Genomic DNA, 22,199 nt, shown 5'->3' with positions numbered 1-22,199 from the left:
CTGAACGTAGTGTAAAGTGCTTTGGGGTCCTATGGACTAGAAAAGCGCTATACAAATGCAGGCCATTTACAACGAGAAACCCCTTTATAAATGCTATAATTTTTTTGTGGCATTAACTGGGACGCTGTAACAACCCAACATAAATTATTCAACTTAAATTCTGCTCTTAAAAGCTCATTTCCACTTTACTGTCTGGGAGAAACAGCAGAGTGATGCATCGTCGCTTTTTTCCTCCCTTCTTTGGCGCTCGCGAGCCGCTCTTAGAAACCAAAGCCAAAGCCAGTCTGTCTGACTGACAGCTTGGTCCACCAATAGGAACCCAGATCACGTCCCATGGAAAATTCCAACCAATTATAGCCAGGAATATGCGCCTTCATTCGGGAAATAAGAGAGTTTGAGCAATAATTCATAAATTCCTTTGTAATCCAAACACTAAAAACGTGGAGTATTACAAAAGCGTGAACATTTTACATAACGTAACACCAGCAGATTAGATTATTAGAAGAGAAAATATCTAACGGCAGCACCAGAGAATAAACAGTTACAAATCCTGTCGTTGCTTAATATTCTCATGTCATCCTATAGGAGCCGTGTTTTTTAAGGATCATTCCCTACATCATCATTTTGAATTTCAGACATTTGGAAATAACAAAAATATTTCTAATCCAATCATAAAAACGCTGCAGATAGAATTGGTGACCTTTCACGAATCCCATGACCTTGAGTAATCCTCTGTATGCTATAGGCTTTATCTACTCAAGCCCCACGTGACTTCTCACACTTGTTGCCAGCCACATTTCATAATATTAGATTCATGACAAAAACATTTATCTGAAGGTATGCTGGAGCAGTTTTCATATCTATACTGGTGGACAGAAGGCAGTGCCTGCTGCTGCCTGATTAGATTTGAAGGGCCACACAGAGTGCACCGGTCTCTGGACCAGTTCCAAGTTTCCCTGTGCAGAAAACAAAAGAGCCTTACGAAGGCAGGGTGTGTGTGCCGTTGTGACATTTTTGCTGTTCCTCACTTGTCCAAACTTAAATAGGGAACCACTCTGGATGCCACATGATTCTCGGATGTGTCACACAGTTGCACGGCCAAACTATTTCCTGTGTTACCCTCAGCATGTCAGATATACGAGAATAAACAAACTGCAAACTGAAACTAAAAACTGACACTTTAAAAGTAAATGTCAGTGGAATTTTAACAGTGTCTGATCATTGATTAGTGGGGTGTGCGGGGCTCGGGGAATTTTCCCAGGATATTAACAGGTGAGGAGAAAGGTCTTTGGGCCATGGAAAGGGATCATAAGTCAGCACTATTTCAAGGCACTTCGGGTATCCATCAATCATGCAGAGGCTACGCACCACCCACATTTTAAAGCACATTTATCCCACATAACTTACATTTATTAACGTTTTGTTGTGGTGTTAAGGTTAAATATAAAGTATATAAAGACTGGGATTCCCTGGGACCGCACAAGTCACTTTATGGATGAAATTGAAACAAAGACACAGCTCAGTTCAGTAAAAATAATTTATTTACAGTGGCATGAATCATAAATTAACAAGCAGCATTGGCAAAAGCAACATTAGAGTCGACAGCTTGCATAAAAATGTGTGAACGTCCGGACTTCTACATAAGAAAATAATTAATGAACTGTATGCACTGGACTGTGTCACAGCTGAGATGTTAAATCACAGTAGAGAGGGTACTTCAAATAGCGATGAGAAAAATATTCTTCGACACATGCATTCTCCTTCTGTTTTGCTCTAATTTACCACTGCGTAGTTATCAGGATGTCAGACACATTTCATAAGTGGAAAGAAAGAACCCAAGAAAATCAGAGCAAGTAACTTCCTTAAATGACTCTTAGAGGGGAAGTGAGTCAATTTACTGACATTAGAGAAGAAAGGGGAGGCAAAAATGTGTTAGGGTTGACCCAGAAGCTTTACTCAGGGGTTATTTTACCAGTGACAGAGATTACTCTTCCACTGGTTCTTTTAAACATCCCCAAAACTTAAAACCCACAAGAAGTAAGACGTTTCTTGCATGACCAAGGTCGCGTAAGTACATTTAAAACACGTGACTTTGGCGCCACCTTCTGGTAGAATCACAAAATACATCCATAACAGACCAGTTGATCCTGTCCCAACCTTTTGAATCAAAATAAAAAGAAAGAAAAAAATATAATGGCCATAATTACAAAGAAGGTAAAATCACATCAAATATTAAACTATCTTAAATGAACAAAAAAAACCCTCAATTTAGTTAAATGGTAAAAAAAAAAAAAAGGATCTTAGATTTCTTATATTACCCTCATATATAAGAATAAGTTTATCCAAAAGGGAAATTCATATGTCTGACGTATGTCATCTGGTATATGACTGTTCTATTACAGAGGTTATCGATTCCTGTTCTGATTCCCAGGGTTTAAATTATGCTGGTGTCTCTTATTTACAGGTAAGGTGTCCTTTGGTGTCTGATGCATGGCTTTATGTCATCAGGGCCACTGACCGGTCACTTCCAACATGTGAAGGGTGCGTTTTAACAGAAACCACAATCTTTTTTCTAAAGCTAACTGAAAAAATAACCAAACATAACTAAATAGTTTTTAGTGGCTAAATCCTATCGAGCAGTCTTTAGTGGCTATGTCTAAACCAGTGAATGAAAGCCAAATTTCAAAGACAAAACAAACAGCAGGGGAAAACAAGTCCTGACACAAACCCCGATCTGCAGGCTGACAAACATGCATTTTGTAAAATTGTACATTTTGTGCGTAAAGCTGAAACACAGGTGGTGCTATGTAAAACCCCCAAGATGGGAACTCTTCACACTGAGCCTCCACCCCAAATATTTCTCAAGCACAGAGAACTGAAAAGTGTCAGATCTTATAAAGCGGAAGTTAAAATTTGCCCAATTTCAGACTAAATCGTTCTCACACTACTGTTTGTGCTGAGACAATTTCAAAAACAATGACAGCTTTTTCTTTTTGGGGGGGAAGTTGAAGATAAAGTTGCTAAAAAGTAAGCTCGGTGTGAACAGATACTCATATGGAAACTTAACACTTCCGACAAATCATTCGAAATAATATCCAGTTCCACAAGTAGGTTTTTGTTTTGTTTTTTTAATATTGGCAAATATTGAACTTTGTCAGCTATGAAAGGCAGAAATGATGCCTTTCTTGAATAGAAACATGGCCCTGCATTAGAATTACTTCAGTAATTCTTGGGCCACAGTAGCTCAATGTGCTTAACTGGGCGTGCTAAAAATGTAAAAAACACTTAATACCCATTAAAACCAAAAACAATGTTAGTCAGGTTAGATACCAGTACAGTGCAACCATAAATAACCATTTTGTTCTGAGTGACAACCTGTGCAGGCTCACGTCACACGAGGAAATCAAACATTAGCAGTTACTGTAGGTGGTCGTTCATCCCTCAACGTGTGACATTCGGATACTCATGGCTTACAGTTCATCATCAGTTCATCAACATTTTTGGGGCTAAAAAGTTAGGATGTGGAAACAAAGTGAGAAGCGCTACAGTGAAATTCATTTCAGTGTTACAGTGTGTATTTTCACATACTCTCAATCATATTGTCATTGTTAGAGTATCAGATCATATACAGACCAAGAAGTCTAGAAACACATGTTGCCAGTTACAGTCAGTTTTGTTCACAATTACAAGCTCACACGCACGAAACAGCACCTAAATGAACAGTACCTTGCAAAGTGATTGAATCAAAATGGAAAATAAAAGTCCAGTCTATAGAAATTTAGATTGAAAACATTATAACTTTGTGAAACGGACAAAGTAATTTAGCTCTAGTTCTTCATTTACGTAAGGATTTATCCTTGGCGCAAAAAATGTTTGCATTGTTTACCAATACATACAGTATGGAGACTTAAAGATGACAACTTTAACCACAGAAACCCAACACAAGAAACAGTTAAATTTGCCCTTCAGCACAACCCAAGATTCAGCTACACACCTGCAGTGCAAGACACATTCTGGCAGGCTACAAGGTCGCGATCTTGAAGGGTCATTTCAGAATGAGCTGCAGTAGCGTCGAGATTTTTTCTTTTTTTACTTTTACACATTTTTCTTTTCATTTAGAGGCAAAGCTGCATTAGAGGCAGAAATAAGCTCACTGGTTAAATCTCAGTGGGGAAAAGTATTTCTGACAAGAATGGTCTGAAAAAAGTAATGTGCTCAAAATAACAATAGCGTTATTTTCAATGCTAATGCTAACATTTAGCCACGTGACACCATTCTAATTTAAGATGTTATAACGCTAATACTGGCCAATTGGTTTTTTTTGTACCAAAACCCTTGTTAGTCCAGGAAAACAAAGTTACTGAAAACTAAGATCTTAAAGCTAGAAAAAGAAATTATTATTATTGCTACTTAAGTGGAAAGCTAAATAGGTTAGCTAGTTTGTCAAAATAGCTTCAGGATTCTAGCAATAGCTTGTGATTTTGTAGCTGGGAAAGCTAAAGGGCTAGCCTGCAAACAGGGCAGAAAAGTGAATAAACTTTCACTTTAAGTGCTTCTTTAGCTTCATCTACTGATGCTCATTTAACCAACAAAATATTTCCGCTCTCATTTTTTGTTGAACTAAACTCCGAGCTGCTGCTTTACAATACCACTTGGGGCAAAAAAGGATATTAAAAATCTATGTACACTATCTATACACATTCACTTTCATTCAAAAAGTCATTAAATGGGGAGACAGGTCCCCTGTAACTACAGCAGTTGAAATATATTAATTTTAAATCGACATCAACATGTACCATTTGAGAGAATTTTTTTATTCTTGATATTCTTGATTGTTTTCTTTTGTTTTTTGTCATAGAAAGAATCTCTAAATCTTCTTTAAAACTATAAATAACCATAAAATATCTTTCATAAACCTTCTCATTGTCATTTTCACTTAGGCTCCAAAACCGAACCATAAAAGATATAATCCAGAGGCTTCATTTATACTCATCATCCTGCCACTTATGTTTCAGTTTCACACACGCACACACAAGAAACTTAATCCATCATAGTTACCTCAGAGACTCATAAAAAATTCTGGTAATACACTGATCTGACCAGAGGACATTCAAACAGCAAACACTGTGTGTGTGACTGTGTTAACTTGGGCAACTTGGGACCAATAACCTCCACACAAATTTTAATTCAGCAAGTTGCAAATTACCTATTTTTTTAAATGGTGCTCTATGTAGCATTTTCATTATAGACAAGCTTCTTCTCTTTTTGGACATGTTTAGTACTTGCCCCCAATTTAAGGAAGTATAATAAAAAGTGAAAATTACAGCATGACTTTGCATTTTTTTTAACTAAAGTGTCAAAATGTGCAAGGAATAAGTTTGTTGCTTGCTCTATCCAACTCCAGCTTAACAAAGCATGCTGAAAAATGCTAGAGGTGGAGAAGTTTACCTCGTTTCTTGATGGCAATTCAAATAATATCTCCTAATGAACCCTGAATGTGCTACCGGTGTCTGATTAAATACTATTACTGTTGAAACCCTCACAACATCCGTTTTAATTGTAGAGGAAATCCGGGGATATTTCAGGAAAACTGAATATCATAGGTATTGAAATCAATTTTAAGATGTAAAGGTTGTAGAAATACAACCTTTACGCCTGTTTACAGCTGTATGTGCTTTTCTTTCCCTCCTTGTAAATTTACGTCCCCCCAAAAACGCACACACACTCACATTTTCTCATTTCTAGATATAACCTCCTTATCCAAACTTCTTTTTAAACTATAAGAAAAACAAAGCTTGAAAACCTTTTTAAAAATGCTACACAGAACACCTTTCAGTACTTTTATTAACTATTTTTTAGAAAAATTCTGTTTTAAAAGTCCTCTTAAGTGTTTGATTACTGTGAATACAGTGTTTGATTTGACTACAGCTTACAGATACATACCACATGTTGATTAGCTGATATCAATCAAAGAATAAGTTACATTGAAAACCTAAAAACCACAAATAGCTGGGGGTTTTCAGGATTATCCTCATGTTGGGCATTTGCTGTCAGGATGGTTCAGATGGCAGTTTCCCTGTAATGTCAGACTTTTTCTTGCATAAAATGTTAAGCAATGACTAAACCCACTGTGAATGTAGTCCTGAAGTTTGCACATGTCTCGGTTGTCCTCATGCTATAGAGCCTCTGAGTTGCCTGGTGTGACAGAGGGGCAGTGTTCTCATCAAGTCCTTCATACGTCTCTGTGAGCTGAGCTGAATGGGTGTCAGTGTTTTTGCATGGATTCCCTCACTGCTCGTCTCAACTGCAGCCTGGGGTCAGCAAAAATTCTGTAGAAGACAGAAAATCATCAAGGTAATTTAAATTACAGTCACTCTGATAACAAAGAACTGAACTGAGTTTTCTGCACTCATAAGTGGTTTCCAAGTGCTGATTACAAAAGATCAATAAAAGGGTAACAAATGATGTATCAGTTTAATAAACAAGGACCATCTGATCATTTGAATGCTTTCAACATTTTAAGATCTCTACTTGTTCTGGGGGAAGAACTTCAAATGCATTTCAATTTCAGTCTTTATGTTATTACAGACTTTTACTCCACAGAATCAAAACCAATCATGTAACCAAAAACAAAACAAAAACTGATTTTTCACCCACACCTTATATCTCATTTTCAGCCATTAAAGGCTTCCAGTGCACATTTTAAACACAAATTAATGAATTTAAATCTAAAGACTGAAAGCGGGGCAATACCAAGCTAAGGATGGCAAAATCTGAGCCTAGAGTTAAACCATTATTTTTATAGTGTAGTGATGGGTGCACTTTTAAGCAACAGTGTACAGCCACATCACAGAGCATTTCCACCTATAGCATACATTTCCCAGCAACCTGCAGCAATTACTGTGTATTACACCCTATGTTTTTTTACGTTTTACAACACTGTGCCTGTGCTAGTATTACAGAAACATCCGTGCAAATAGGATACGAAGATGTTTTGAAGAAGTGCATTACTTACAGAACTGGATTCACCCTCTTGAGTCAGCATGTCAATCCCTGTTATCTGTTCCAGGATAAGGCTGCTTTCATTGCCCTGCAAATTCATAGTGAACAACCACAATTACAGCTTCTGCATGTGTGACAAAACAACATAAAAAGAATTAGGTGTGACAATGTAAGCTTGTATGAAGCACCTGTTCTGTATTCATAGAGGCCATGGAGCTCATCTGTCCAGACATTGGGTTCATGCTATTATTGCCCATGGAAAGGTTCATGTTGTTGTTGCCACTGTACATTCCTCCACCGGGTTGTGTGGAGTAGTGAGACTGAGACTGTTGGGGGTAGACACTGAAAGAAGACAAGCTGAGTCAAAAAGGATAAAAAGAATTCTAAAAAAAAAGAAAAATAAACTAAAATGACTGAGACCTATTATGCTTTTCCTTATTCTCTGCCATGTGTGCATCTTTAAAATAGCTACTCTTTGTTCTATATGTCAGCAATTAGTGTGGATATCCCTAATTTGGAAACAATAACAATTATAATAATATTTAGGAACACACAGCTCTGACTTTGAGGACAGAAACCATCTCATCAGCTGTTCAAGCCTTCGGTTTCCTCAGGACAGCCAATCAGAAGTAAGCTGGACTAACATTACAAAGGCGCTAATACTGCTAGTTTTGGACAACAGAAGGCCAAAACAAGCCCCCAAATAAGGATTACTACTGTGAATATGCAAATCTACTCTTGTAAAAGCCAATAACAGAAATACTCAGCTGTAAATAAACACAACATTTCAAAAGCATTTGCACATAATACCTGTTGCTGCTGGTGATGTTGGCAGGCTGAGACCATCCGTTGAGGTCGGCACTAGGCTGGTAGCTGGGAGGTCCTCCCTGGTTCGGACCCTGGTGTTGGGTTTGGGGTGGACCTTGGTTTTGCTGCAACATAGGGCTCTGACCCTGCCCCATTCTGGGGGACAGCAAGGGGCTCTGCGGCGTGGTGGCCCCGCATGGAAAACAGGACACTGGATCCTGGTGTTGCTGCTGCTGCTGCTGGCTCATTCCTGCACGTCAGAGTGTCATAGACAGTTACAATAACACAAGTAAAAACTAAGACTTTATAATAATTTTCAGATGGTGGTAATCTGGACTAGTTAGACCCCAACATTATATGAAGATCTTACCAAAAGGATAAAGTGAATTTGAGACAAATGAGAATGACCTTTCCTCTGAGACTCAGAGAAAAGTTTTTTACAGTATCTGAAAAATCATCAAAATCTTTGATTCACCAATGAGAGAGCCCTATAACTGAAAGACCAACCAGAAATGGAAAGAAAAAAGGCCCAAACTCACCAACAGCTAGATTGTTAATAAATTAAATTCACACAAAATACTCATGTCGTATTGTCCTCACTTCAGAAGATCTTTTTTGTTAAATGAAATTCATTTACTTCAGTTCTGACAGCACTGACAGAACTTTTACAAGCCACCCCACCCCTTGTGATTGGTTTACGACAGTTACAATAAAACAATCACAGAAAAAAAAATCGACTTCCTTGTTCTTTTAAGTAATAATAAGAAAATAATTTTGCTTCTGTGTTGATTAGCACAGAAAAAAAAGACAGCAGAAGGAAAAAACTAATCATGCAGCCTCCACCAACACCCAGTCATGAAAAAAGAAAAAAAAGACCGCCACCACAAAAAAAAGTAAAAAGAACTACAGCACATCTTCCATGAAGCACACACAGACCACTGAGATGCTGTTGCTGTGCTCTCATCATATACCTGCACTGCTGAAGTGGAAGGGACTGTGGTGTGATGGCGGACTCATTACACCTCTGTATTGCCCTCCCACATTTCCCATCATGCCCTGACTAGCCAGATGATGGCTGGGGGAGTGAGGGGAGGAGAAGGGGCTGGAGGAGCTTGGATGAGGAGGAGAGGGCAGGCCTGTACCGTAGCTGGAGGCTGAGTAGGGGAACTGCTGCGGGTTGCCCTGCGGGAGCCGTGGGTTGGTACCACCCATGGGCATTGGCGTAGGAGCAGCGCCCCCAGTGGGCATATTGGGTGGCATGTTGATGCCCTGAGTGCGCATCATCATGGCACGCTGCTGCTGCATGTGCTGCTGCTGCTGTTGTTGGCGTTGGCGTAGGTGGTTGGTGAGGTACTCGCGCTGCCGCTGGGCCATCATCTCAGAGTTGAGGGTTCCCTGCAGGAGGAGATGCACATTTAGGCAAGGAGCAAAAAAGGGAAATGATTTGTGCTGATAATATTTAGCATGTGTTTACAAGAGAATAAAGTGTTCGTGCAGGCAAACCGACCTGGTTTGGTACATTAGACCGTAGAGGTAGATTCATGTTGGAGACTCCACCCATCTGGTTCACCATTGGCTGTCGGTTCTAGAGAGAAGGCAGAGCAGCCCGGAATTAAAAAAAATATGATATTGCAATTTTGCCCTTAATAAATGCCTTAAAATACATTCAATGCATATGATTAACTGATGTGCACAAGTACTGAAGCACTGATCTGGGTGTTTGTAAGAGTTTTGCAGTTTTGCATTCACCTGCAACCCATTTAAAGAAAAAAAAAAAGAATTAAAATCACATTTTTGATTCAGATGGGTTTTGAAAAAAAGTTTTCTTCTATAAATAAACTTCACTGTTTCTCTGCTGGCACAATAAATGTAAAGCGGGAAGTGTAAAAGTCGTGCCACACATCTGAACAAACTGCTAATTGCTGCTAATTTCAGTGACGTTTAAGGGACAAAGCGTTTTGCCTTGACTCTCCACCAGGTGGCAGCCTGGACCAAAACACCAGCTGTGTCTTTGTTGGCGTAGACAAAATTTAAGACAAAACAAAAACTGAAAATCTAGATAAGCTCAACATTTATGTAGTAATACAAACACAATAAAAAAAATAAAAGTGTTTCACATAGAGAAATTAGACAACAACAGCTTTTCAAAGAGAAATCCTAACGTGTTACCAGCTAATAGTATAAGGTATGTGTATGAATTTGTCTGTGCATATTTTGCCGTTTCAGCTGTCAACTGTCTAAGCAACAAAAAAATGCTGATTAAGCCAGAAAGCTGGAAAACATTTGTGCTTTTCTAGCTGCTGCAGTTCAAACTCAGTGAACCCTGTTGGCTCAGAGGCATCTTTTGTAATCAGATTTTTCTTTTTCAAAATGGTAATGAGGTTTCATGCTTGAATGAAACATCAATGCCTGGTTTGCCAGGATTCATGACTGAATCATATGAAACAGTTTGTAGTTACAGAAAGGAAAAGATTTGTTTCTGTGATCGTACTTAGGTGACATTAAGGGATGGACATGACTATAAATATATGTAACTGACTGTCTGCAAAGCAACTGATGTCCTTTTAAACCCGGTGACTGCTGGGGTCAACAACAACAACGGTCAATCACAATCACTGTACTGAATTTCCATAAAAGCGTTGCTTTACAAGACAAACTTTACTTGAAATTTTTATTTGCTCCAACCACCAGTTGCATGCAGCAATAATTGCTGGCTTTTTTAAGCAACAAAGAGAATCAGAAAGAAAAAAGAACCAAATGGAGGAACTTGTTACATTAGCCAGGTCACATCTTTGAATTTAATCTAATCTTCATGCTGAGTAACTAATTATAATTGTCCTTATATCCATTTCTGTCAGAAAAACTGGATTGATATTTCATCTGCAGTACTTTATCTTTAGTAGTATGGCTCTGTTCTGGGACCTCGCTGCACTTTGACATGGGATGGCAAGGCAAGACTAAGGCAAGAACAGCAGCAATAACCCCCTCCCCAGAACTGAGCAAGCACCAGTGAGAACAGGCATAATATCGACTATGTCAGAAATAGCATGAAAAGGATGAAGCTGGGTTGCAAAGTGGTTTGCAGAGGCAGAAGAAACTGTATGCAGGATGACACAGCTTAGAAAGGACACCCTAAGAAGGATGTGCTTTCCAAGAAAGGATCAGCACCGCCAGCTGCACTCTGCCCACCTGCCAAAACTAATGCCATGTTCAGCTTTTTGTTAAGCACTATTAGCTACAAGTAACGCCTACACAACCTGTAACTGCTCTGTCATCAAGCATTGAGCACAACCAACACTGTAATACAGTATTGCAACATCAATGTTATATTGTGTACAGTAAAACGTCTGGAAATCTGGAAAAAATAAAAGAGTGAAATTCAAATATTTGGCGCCACCTACCAGCTGAGCCTGGAGTCTGTGCTGCAGCTGAAGCCTCAGGTTATTGGGCTGTGGGGGCATCATAGGATTAGGCCCCCCTGGTCGTATGCCAGCCTGCCTCGGCCCTGCACCTCCAGGCATTCTCATCATTGGGGGATAACATGTGTGCGGCATTCTCTGAGCCCCCATGTGGCTTCCCATAGATTGGCCGTGATAACCACCATCAGGAGGCATGCCACCATAACTTGCCTGACCTGCATAGTGTTGACTGTAGAGAGGAGGCTTCATGCCAGCTGCTGGGTCCGAGGAGCCCAGGTACTGGTCCTGGTCTGGCAGATGACCCTGTAGAGTGGTTAAAAGTGCTTCACATGTTATTTACCAAAACTCCAAAACAGGTTATATGTTTAGCATAGAGTGGCTTAAAGGAGCTCACCTGTCCTGCCAATGTGGGGATTCCCAGCATTTTGTCAATCTCCTCTAGACCCTCGTAGTCCTTTAGCACCGAACACAACTGGTTCAGTAGAGTGCCTTCATCTGGCTGGCCCTCAGACCCTGTGCCGCAACACCCCATGCCATCCTCCTGGGGGACACTGTATGGTGGCCTGGAAGGTAAGTTGGCATTATTATCAAACTAGATTCAGTGCTTCATTTTCTGCTTATGATGACTCTTCTCTTATGCCATACCTGCTTGGATTTCCATAATGATCCATCATCATTCGGTCTGGCCAAGGAGCAGTCTGATTAGGTGGAGCCTGCTGCTGAGGGTAAGGAGGCGTTGCCATGTCCAACTCTGCAGGGGAAAAATACACAGAATATCAGAAACAGCGTAGAATTCAAGGAGAGAAGAGTTTCTGTTATTTGCCCATTTTCTCTTACCGTTGCTCATCATCTGCATATTAACCATGGCTCTGGATCCAGATGGAACACTGCCTCTTGCAGGGAGTGCAGCATTCATGTTGGGAACCATACGACCAGGTCCAACTCCCTGGCCCATTACTGGGCCTGCAGAGCCCCCCATGGGCCTCTGGGGACTCCAACCTTGCTGCATGGAGCCACGCATTCCTGTTATGGGGAAAAGATTCATTCAAAGGTTATTTAGTATTATATATGTATTTGTATATATGTGTATATATGTATTTGACATACATATTTGCTATATAGCCAGAAATACACCTCAAAGTTATATCTTGTTCTGCCTCACCTGTGTTAGTCATTGCAGCTTGGTTAGCCATGCCCGCGTGGGGTCCCATCATGCCTTGTTGCTGCTGCTGTTGCATTAAGTGGTATGGGCTACTGTTCCTGTGCTGAGGAGGGAAAGGCCTGTTGGTGTGAGGGGAGGGGCCCATGCTGCTGTCAAGAGACATGCTCCTTATTGGAGGACCACCTTGAACTGGATGGCTGGGCCTGGGACCATTAAAGCCTGCTAGGAGGAAAAACAGTATTTTTTATTCCCCATACAGTACTGTACATATTTAGAGACAATCTGAAGATTTTCTCAATATTTAGCAAGTTCAAGATGTTGGAATGGTGTAATTCAGTCAAACACAAACACTGTGTTGCAGACGTACTTGCGGGGACGATGGGAGGGAAGGGTCTGTGCTGGGTGGGCGGGCTGCCGCTGTCTTTCATCTGCAGAATGTCAGAGATGGTGGTCTGTTTGTCGACAGAGGAGGCAGGTGGCACAGAAGAGGAAGAGGATGACGAGGGATCAGCACCCCTGGTCGGTGGTTGACTGGGGAACAGCGGCTGCTGCTCCTGGCCACCACTTTGCAGGTTATCCAACAGGTCCTCGAGCTCATTGGTCTGAGACCAGCCACAGGGAAAAAACAGGATTAATAAATAGATTATTTATAGGATAAAATGACATAAAACACATTTTACATCACATGACAGTAGCACCAGTGTGCCACATTGCTGCATTACATCCAAACATACGTTGTAACATTATTTTCAGTGAAGGGCTGTTGACATTTAGGGAACTGAATAATGAAAAAAATGCATGCTTTCATGTGACAACGTGCAGAAATAGGGTTCGAAAGTAGATGTAACATCATGTGGTTTCATGTCTTTTTTCCATATGCTGTGGTAATCCTGGCATGCCACTAAAACTAGTTCATAATTCAAACAACGTATGTCACTATACGGTTGCCTCTGGCCATTTGGTTGATGAAGAGAGGAGGAGCTAAAAATAAACTGCTGGTGCTAATGAGGTCATGTGTGATGTACAGTAAGTCCCAATCACAGCTCTGTTTAACACCAAGAGAACACACACACAGATACAGAGTGAAAGGTGAAAACAGAATGGCCACACACCAAAGGAAACACTAGTAAAAAAGAAAAAAATGTGTAAATGAAAAAATATATTTATTTTTATTATTTCAGAAGTTCAGCTGTTCATAACATTGTAATAGGACCCTGCTTTATAACTCGTGGTCTTGCTAGCTGTTAGCATGGTGCTCATATGTAATATAGTACTGCTAATAGGTGTGCCTCTATTCTCCGAAAGACTGAACTTCAGTCATTTTCCATTGGCCACTTCCTGTAGCTTACTTTTACCATAAATGCACCTGCCTTGTCAATAAGCAACAATCTGAACTGAATACAGATTTACTAACTAACCAATAACAGCAGGATAGAGGGTTACGACACTGAAACCAATGATGTGTTTGGGTTTAGCAATTTTTAACCACTTGAAGGAAACCACATACATAATATTAATGTGGGCAAATGATTACATGTTGATGCTAAAAATTGCGGGTGTCTGCTATTAGCCTAAACTTTAAGCAGTCAGTGTTACAGTAGGTCTGCCATGAGATCAAGCCTTAATTTCCATTGGTCAACAGACCCAGCTCCTGACTCACTAGCTGTACTTCATTGGACAAGTTTTGGTAGCTGTTAATCACCACACGTCGGCAACACCCCACCGTATGAGCTGTTTTGGAGATTCTCTAGTCTTATACATCTAATATGAAAAATCTACTGAAGTTATAGTTTATTTTAGCATACATCTAATTAACCTGGATCCAATAGGCATAAGGAAACAGGAGGTGAACTGTGAGGAGGATTTCTCTGTAGTCTCTCAGATCTTTACACTTGATAAATTCAAAAACCAACTGCTCACTTTCTTCCTGGCACATCACACCCCTGAACAGGTGTCAATATAATAACCAAACTCCATATCAATATCATATGTCAGAGGATTTATGGTTGGTCAGTTTACATATCCCTGATAAGTCATAAAGTGTGTCTATAAAAGGAGGATGTGCTTCTCCAGTGCCAGTTAAACCTGGAGTCATTCTAATAGCCAGAAGAGGACAAGTCCTGTTAACAAAAACAAACATTTCCTTAATGAGGTCAGCCATTGTGGTGTCAACAGCTATTTCTAAATACTCAGTGGAGCAAGTTAACTTAGTCAGTTATCATCAAATGTATGGCAAAATACACAACACGTAGTGTAAGATTTAGGGCGTGGCTATTTTGTGATTGCTAAGGTGTACAGTATTCCTAATTTTTTTCAGTTAGTTCCACCATCTGCTCATAACATGTAGTTTAAAAACAGATTACAGTGACAATGAGGCTCATCTCGAGGCTTAAAAATGGAGTCCCCAAATTTGTGGGTGACATCACTGTGTCCATCTTTTCAATACAGTCTAAGTGATGAGCCACAGAATTGTTAAAGCATGTTTAAACAAACTGTCAGGTTCAGTTCAGGTCTAGTGACACATGCTCACCAGAGATGGATAGACTTTGACCATTGTTTCAAGGTCCACTGACAGATGTTCATCCACTGAGATAAAGTTTTCATATGTAATATTTATTCTGATGATGCCCATTTGGTTCCTGGAATAAATGTTTAAAAAATGTTCATGGGATTTAACATTATTTAAAAAAAAATTCAACCCTCCAAATCTAACAAATCTATAAAGTTTTCTATTAACTGGTGGCAGACATCATGGTTTATTCTTCTAGGATGCTGTGATGTGCACACATATGGATATTTTTAAACATTCAGGCACACCACACATGCAGCCGTGCACACTTATACAAATGCACGCAAACACACCTACATGTGTGCTGATCCATAGCAACACAACTCCTCTGCTGTTCCTGCAAGATATGCCTCAAACACAGTAAGTAAACTTTCCCAGCGAAACTGCAACTCTGCACACACACACACACACACACACAGACACCACACAGGAGACCTGTGCAGTGTTTTTGAAATCTCATTCCCATACAGTATTGGTTTCCCTTGTTCTTCGCTCACACACACTGACTCACACATATGCCTAAGCCTTTAAACAGTACTCCTCTGCTTTCTTTGCCAGGGCATCTTGTGTTTCTGGGAGCGTGGGGGGCAGTGTGCCATTGGCTGTCTAAAGAGGAACTCAACACGGATCTCACAGAACAAACGAGCATCACCGACCACATTTCTTACTTTTAGGTGTTCATGTGAACCTTAAGCAATTACAAAGATTTGTTAACAATACAGTTTTCCCAAGAAATTGAATCATCTATTAAAACAGATGTAGCGTTATGTGTTGCTTAGACAATGATGCATCTCAGTGCTTATTTTGAGGGATTCAGGGCACCCTGTGTAGTTAGTAAAAACTCCTAATACTGAGGCCTCTGATTGTGTAGCATTTGTAACAATGACTATGACTTAAAAGTGCTGTTTTCTTAGTATTTTTAAATTGACTAAGTTTGGAGGGAGCAAGAATTAATCAGCAATGTGCTCGTTGTAAATGAGAAACAGCTGATGACTTTGATGTTACATGTAGTAAAGACATCATATTGTAGCAGGAAGCTACGACAACTACTACTGAAACGTGAAAGCTGTAATATTTAAGGCTATTTTATGTAACAAAGGAACTGAAAATACATGGAAATAATTGAGCTTCACCACCTGAAACCTAAAAAAAAAAGCATTTAAAAACTAAACGGAACTGAACCGAGCACACAGGGCAAACAAAAAACAAGCTGACGCTACCAAACCAGTAGTTAATAAATCTGCCTGATAAATTACTGACCTGTGGCTCCATGTTAAAGCCTGTTTCTGGTTTCTCAGTCTTAACGCTGGAGAGCTTCAGTCCTTCACCAGGTTCTATCTTGATGGCTTTATCCAGGATGCTGTTATCATCCCTGTCCAGGAGATAGCGAAGCAATGCATTGTCCTTCTTTTTGGGGCTCCCTGGCTCCTGTTTTGTGGAGAGTTCACCTAGAGCGGTCATGCTGTCCCCGGAGGCCGACTCTGGACCAATGGGATCTTTTCCGGTTGCTTCAGCTGTTAGTTTGGCCAACTCCACGGGCGAGGTGCTGTTTTGCAGCAACCTGTGAAGAATTTTATGTTTCTCCTTTAAAGAGGTGGAGTGGTTGTTATGTCCCACCCCACCTACACCACCAAGCTGGTCCTTACAGATCTGGTCATCTCCGAAAGCACCCGTTGGTGAGCAGGGATCAGAGGGCTCCAACTTGGTGGTGAGCAGCTGGAGCAGCTTGGTATGGCCTTTGGTGTTCAGAAGTTGGTTTGGCGCATCACTAAGGTCACCCAGACTCTCCCGGTCACCATCTCTTCCCTCCCCCTGATCACCTTCCTGGTTCTGGGATGTCAAAAGGTCTTGCTCCTGAAAAGTTCCAAATAGGTCAACCTCTAAGCTTATATTGTTCTTGGCTTTTTGGCTACCGGGGTTGGAGCTGTGAAGAGGGCTCTGAAGGCCGACTGGTTTTCTGTCAGGGGACTCTGGGTGCTGTCCTTCACTGAGTCCCTGGGAAATCCTGTGGCCCTGGCTGAGAGCCTGCAGTGCGCTAAGAGAGTTAAACCCTTGGTTGGTTCCTGTGCTGCTGCACACAGGGGCTGGCGATCGGAGGCTGGCTGCAGGAGAGAAAGAGCCAGGGGGGTGCTGGGGGAGATGCGGACTACTACAACTGCTGCTGCTAGCTGGCATGCTGGGGCTCTGGCGATGACGAGGAGACAACATGGCACCTTGGGCCCCTGAGGTGATACTGGGGCTTCCCAAGGCTAAAGGGCTGCCCAGCTTTTGTGCATGGCTATTTCCCTGAGGCGTAGGCGCTCGCCCTGACATAGCTCCATAACCACGTCCAAGGTTGCCAGAGGCTGTGGCAGCGTAGTGTGTGTTGCTGGTGACACTGGCGTCAGGGGAAGGAGAAGACACACTCATACTGGTTGGGGTCATTGGTTTGGCCATAGCCTGACTGGCAGATGTGTCTGCAGTCATGCTGCCATTTTCCCTGGATGAAAAATAAGACAGTCAAGAATGAGACCTATTCAGTTATGTGCTGTCAGTATGTAGATATGCAGACTCAGTGTGTATGCTGAGCTGATAAAGCTTGACAAAACATAAGGGATAAAACCTACAAGCCACATGTCACACAGTTATACATAAAAGAGATGAAAATAAAGATTTAACGTGAAGCAGGCTCTATTATAATGATATAAACGTCCAAATAAAATTCTAGTATACCACCTACGGTTATTGTGTGCAATCCATCATCCCTGGGAGATTCCACTGACCAACACTTTCTAGTGACCAGTGTCTTTTGAATTTTGCACAATGTGTTTGCATTCAAATATAGACCCCTTCCTTCCTGCTGCATGTATTTTTCTTTTTGGAGTGTCATCTTGGGGAGAACTGTTTTCTCGAATGGCTGAAAAGGAAGTCGGTGTGTTGGTGCCTTAGTATCCTGCACCTTGCCCTTTTTCATGTTAAACATTTGCCTGGTGAAGACGTAGTAGAGTTGATATGCTTTTTCTTGAATCACACTCAAATACAGCTTTTGCAGATGAAAAAAAAATATATTATTGTATCTTCAAAGATGCCCATTCAATCACATCTTATCCAGTTAGATTTGTCAGTGGTGATGGTATAAACAGAAAGGCAACGAACTTTGATTCTGAGTTTCAGAGCCTACAGACTGAGGCATCAGTCTTTTAGTCCAAAGTCCAAAACATTCTGGAATAAGTGATAACGATGTCACATGTAAGGATTAAGTAGAGTACACCATAAAGTAAAACAACCAGAGCAGGTCTGCGAGTATACACAAGTGAGAAAACATCATAGTAACAAGGGACAGAGGGAGTAACTGTAACAGAGGGAGACTTTCAAACATCAATCAGCTTCAGCTCCACCAAACACACAAAGCTCTCATTGTGCTGAATTCTAGTGCAATAATTTTCAATGTGAAACTTGTGGAAGTAAAAAGGGCAAGTTCTCGCCATTGATCCACAAACACTCTGGGTAACAGTCCTGGCATTGTTTTCTGACCACTGTCCAAACCCAGACTTTGAGCATTCGTATCAGCACTTGGATGTTGGTAGAGTCGCAATCCTTCCCTGTGGAGGGAAGGAGGAATGAGGGCACTGTGGACTGGACTGGCTGGTAGTTCTTGTGTGACTTTTGGCTTTAACATACGATGACAACTCTGTATAAGAGACTCTCTGTTTACAATGCAAACTACAGAACCAAATGAGGAAGAAAATGGCCAAAATTGTTAGGGAATGTAAAAAAACACAAAAGTACATCTTTTTCTTTAACTAAAATAAGTATGTCGCTTTTTCTGAATGGATGAAGGCAATTTGGGGAAAGAATTTGGTTTGAATAAGGAAGAGAGAAACTTGGCACTTGGATGGAGTTAAGTGGCAGCTGCAAGGGTGATCAGAAGATTCATAAACAAGAAATCATATGACTTATGACTGTTGGATAACACCTCCCACCCACTCCATGACATGCTGGTCAGTCACAGGAGCACGTTCAGTGAGAGACTGAGATTACCGAAAAGCACCACTGAACGACACAGGAAATCATTCCTGCCTGTGGCCATCTCCCTGTACAATGCATCCACTTAACACACTGTTTGCTGCTACAGCTACACATGTTTCTTTTCCAACTATTTATTTATGAGTGACTTATGTATGTATGTATGTATATATATGTATATATTGTACTATTCTTAGTTAGCGTATTGTCTGTCTTGTCTTAATGTTGGTTTAAAATGGAGCACTGTAACAAAAAATAATTTCCCCCAGGGATCAATAAAGTATTCTGATTCTGATTCTGATTAACTCCTCAAATCTAAAGGTTTTCTATGACTGGAGGACAGATATGAAGCTTAATCTGGAAAGACTCTCCCATTCTTGATTTTAGCATTTTGGGTGCCACCATCAGACCTTTTTGGACAAAAAGGTGGAATATCAGCAAGTCTGGTTGCTGGTGTTATCTGTGCAGCACAGATACAGATGTTAAGTAACACATTAATGAAATACAAGAATTCCACTCACCAAAAGAAGAAATGACATACTTGGACAGGACTTTTTAATCTTTAAACCAGCAGAGAGCCAAGCTAACTGCTTTAAAATCCTTTGAAGGGCACTTTTGAGGCCCCAGCAGGCCCATTGTTGTTTGCTGTGTGAGTATACTGTGTTGCTCTCTTCTCTGTCTTAGGTAACGCCTATCTCTCTGCGGAGCCAGTGAGTAGCACTCAGCAATCAGGCCTGGGAGTACTTAAGCTGGGGAAGATGAGCTTTTCAGGGCAGAGTCCTTTGTCTCTGCAGCATTTGAGTGGTGTGCACAATGCACAGGCACAAACAGAGCAGGTCAAACAAGAGGTCTGGTTCAGAGATTTAATTTGCGGAGATGGAGCCACATGGTTAATGATACAAATTTTAAACCTACAATTTAAACAGGTGATTTATTTTTTAAATGGTCATGCTCCTATATTTGTTATGAAAGAGGAAATTAGCTATAGAGACCAAAAGTAATTTATGTACCAGATGTACCAATCAAGTATATTTCTGCTGTAAATTAGGCTTTTAAGTAGTCATTTGAACAACTTATGTTGTTCAAATGACTAGTCTTATGTGTGTGACATAATTGTCACTTGTTCTGACCATATATTTTTACAATTGGTTGTAGTTACACATTTACTACAACTTGTCAATGTTTTTTTGTTGGAATTAGAACAAGATAAACCTTAGCGCTAAACCTTACATTGATTGTCTTAAATCTAAAAGAAATATTTCATGGCAAGAAACTCTAAATCTTTTGTGTGAAAAATGCAACATATCTTCTTTTCAGCAAACAAAAATAATTTAATGAAACATAAAGGGCACTGGGTCTCGTGTAGTGAACACAAAGGAAAAGAAAGAGTGAGTGGTACCTCTGCAGGACATGGAGGGACATGTATAGCTGTGGTTCATTTGTTGCTGAAGATCGGACCAGTTTGCTCTTAGTGTGCGCTGAGACGATGGTGCCGTCAGCCAGGGAGAATCGGTAAAGAGGGCTGAGCGCATGGCTGTTTCTCAACACTGGAAGGGAACCAACAAAAAAAAAAATCAGGTTTCATCATTATATGAATGATAAATACTGAGTATAACTGGTAGAGGGAAATAATTTCTGGTAGCAGAGGTAACAAAAAAAATACAGAAAAGCGTAGCTGTTGTGGAGTGGCGGTGCAGTGGTTAGTAGAATTACCAAAAAAAGTCCTGGGTTCAAATCCAGACTGGGGCCTTTTTGTGTTGTTATTTGTGTGTCTGAAGACGTGCATGGGTCAGGCTATTTGGCGATTCCAAATTGTAGGTGTGAGTGTTAATGGTTGTCTATCTGTATGTTTAGTCCTGTGACTAATCCTGCTGGCAGTTTAAAGCACCACTGCAACCCAAAATTGGATAAGTACAAATAGACCAATAGTTATCATTGTTGGATATTTATGATAATAAAATGTACCTTTGGCAGAAAATGTTATTTCCTAAGATTTAAACACAGACAACTCAAACTTTCTATTAAGTAAAATGAACATGTCCTTGCTTAAAATGACTAATTTATGAACTATGAAGACCATTTTCCGTTGCTTATCCCCACTTACAACCTGGAGCTGTATAAGTGGAAGGAAGCAGATGGATGAATGTGAAGAAAACTGTTTTACCCTCTTGATGGTGCTTTTTGGCGAAGGACATTTCCCCTTCATTCTGCAGGTGGAACCTCTGAATGCACCGTCGAACCAGGTCCTCCCAGCCTGGCTTCATGGATGCCCGCAGCTGACTAGTATCCAGTGACGTGATCTTACCTGAATCGGTAAAATATGACATTGATATTTGCAGATTACTAGTCATGTTTTAGAATATGCATCAAAATACATATAGACCCAAAGATGGAACCGCAACATCTGTGGATTTCACAGATGCAGCCAAAATATTCTGTCTGCTCTTATTTTCTTCCAATAGAAATTATTTCATCATTTGCTACCTAAAATTTGCTTTTAGAAGCTATCAAAATTTTTGGTGGTGGTCAGATTCCACACCAGCACAGCAATGGTGAAAGCCATGTCTTTGAGTAGGACAGTAGCATCATTTCCAGGCTGACTTGAAGCTGTTTCAGATACTAACAACATATTCTTATTGTATTTTATGCTGGCAAGCTACCACAGATCATACAGCATATTAACCCAGGACCTAGCCCTGCGGATGTACCTTGAAGATCCTGGCGTGTGGTGAAGCTCTCATACGTGGGCATCACAGGTCTCTCTTTGACAGGGGCTCTTCTTGCCACACAGATGAGACATGACTGGAAATCTGCAAAATTGAAAAATAAACAGGTTACATTATAGAATAAGTCCTGCTTCTAATGCAACAGGGACTGCGAATGAAAGGCTCTTATAGCTTTAGTAACCTTCGATAGTGAAGCACCGCAAAATATAATGTAGTCAATACAGCGTCGGTGAATGTGTGAAAAACTGAATGTTATAAACATCTAAAAACTGGAATGTGTTAAACTGTACAGGTGTATGTAATAGTGTGACTCCCAGGTGTATCTTCATCCCCTCGGCTGGGGCATCATACCTCCTACCCACATCATTCTACCAGCCTAGATCGAATACTAAAGCAGCTTCAGCTTTACTCTCAGCAGTTTTGTTAACCCTGTCTGTTCCACAACCTTAACATCAAACACACCCACAGCTTCACCTCAGCACTGAAATCAAACAGGACAACTGTGACCT

The 22,199-nt window shown here is 40.6% G+C and overlaps 1 protein-coding gene across 6 annotated transcripts in view; it reads right to left on the bottom strand.

Moving 5' to 3' along the window:
* Positions 1-1,523: 1,523 nt before the first annotated feature.
* The window catches only part of LOC309694489 (nuclear receptor coactivator 2-like), a 56,566-nt gene continuing 35,890 nt past the window's right edge, over positions 1,524-22,199 (bottom strand). For 4 of the 6 annotated variants that reach the window (XM_082514612.1, XM_082514615.1, XM_082514613.1 and 1 more), the window contains 16 exons: positions 21,673-21,774; positions 21,129-21,269; positions 20,364-20,511; positions 16,220-17,438; positions 12,758-12,992; positions 12,391-12,612; positions 12,066-12,251; positions 11,874-11,979; positions 11,623-11,791; positions 11,211-11,531; positions 9,317-9,394; positions 8,781-9,204; positions 7,813-8,059; positions 7,191-7,344; positions 7,016-7,090; positions 1,524-6,329 (listed from right to left, as the gene is read on the bottom strand). In XM_082514612.1, coding sequence (XP_082370738.1) covers positions 6,318-6,329; positions 7,016-7,090; positions 7,191-7,344; positions 7,813-8,059; positions 8,781-9,204; positions 9,317-9,394; positions 11,211-11,531; positions 11,623-11,791; positions 11,874-11,979; positions 12,066-12,251; positions 12,391-12,612; positions 12,758-12,992; positions 16,220-17,438; positions 20,364-20,511; positions 21,129-21,269; positions 21,673-21,774 — 3,839 coding nt within the window. In that variant the 3' untranslated portion in view covers positions 1,524-6,317. The remainder of the gene's footprint in view (positions 6,330-7,015; positions 7,091-7,190; positions 7,345-7,812; positions 8,060-8,780; positions 9,205-9,316; positions 9,395-11,210; positions 11,532-11,622; positions 11,792-11,873; positions 11,980-12,065; positions 12,252-12,390; positions 12,613-12,757; positions 12,993-16,219; positions 17,439-20,363; positions 20,512-21,128; positions 21,270-21,672; positions 21,775-22,199) is intronic. The other 2 variants (XM_082514616.1, XM_082514617.1) reach the window with 2 other exon arrangements.

The sequence above is a fragment of the Aulonocara stuartgranti genome, assembly GCF_965226115.1.
Source record: "Aulonocara stuartgranti genome assembly, chromosome: 18".
Classification (NCBI taxonomy): Eukaryota; Metazoa; Chordata; class Actinopteri; order Cichliformes; family Cichlidae; genus Aulonocara; species Aulonocara stuartgranti.
This window is presented reverse-complemented; position numbering and strand designations above follow the sequence as displayed.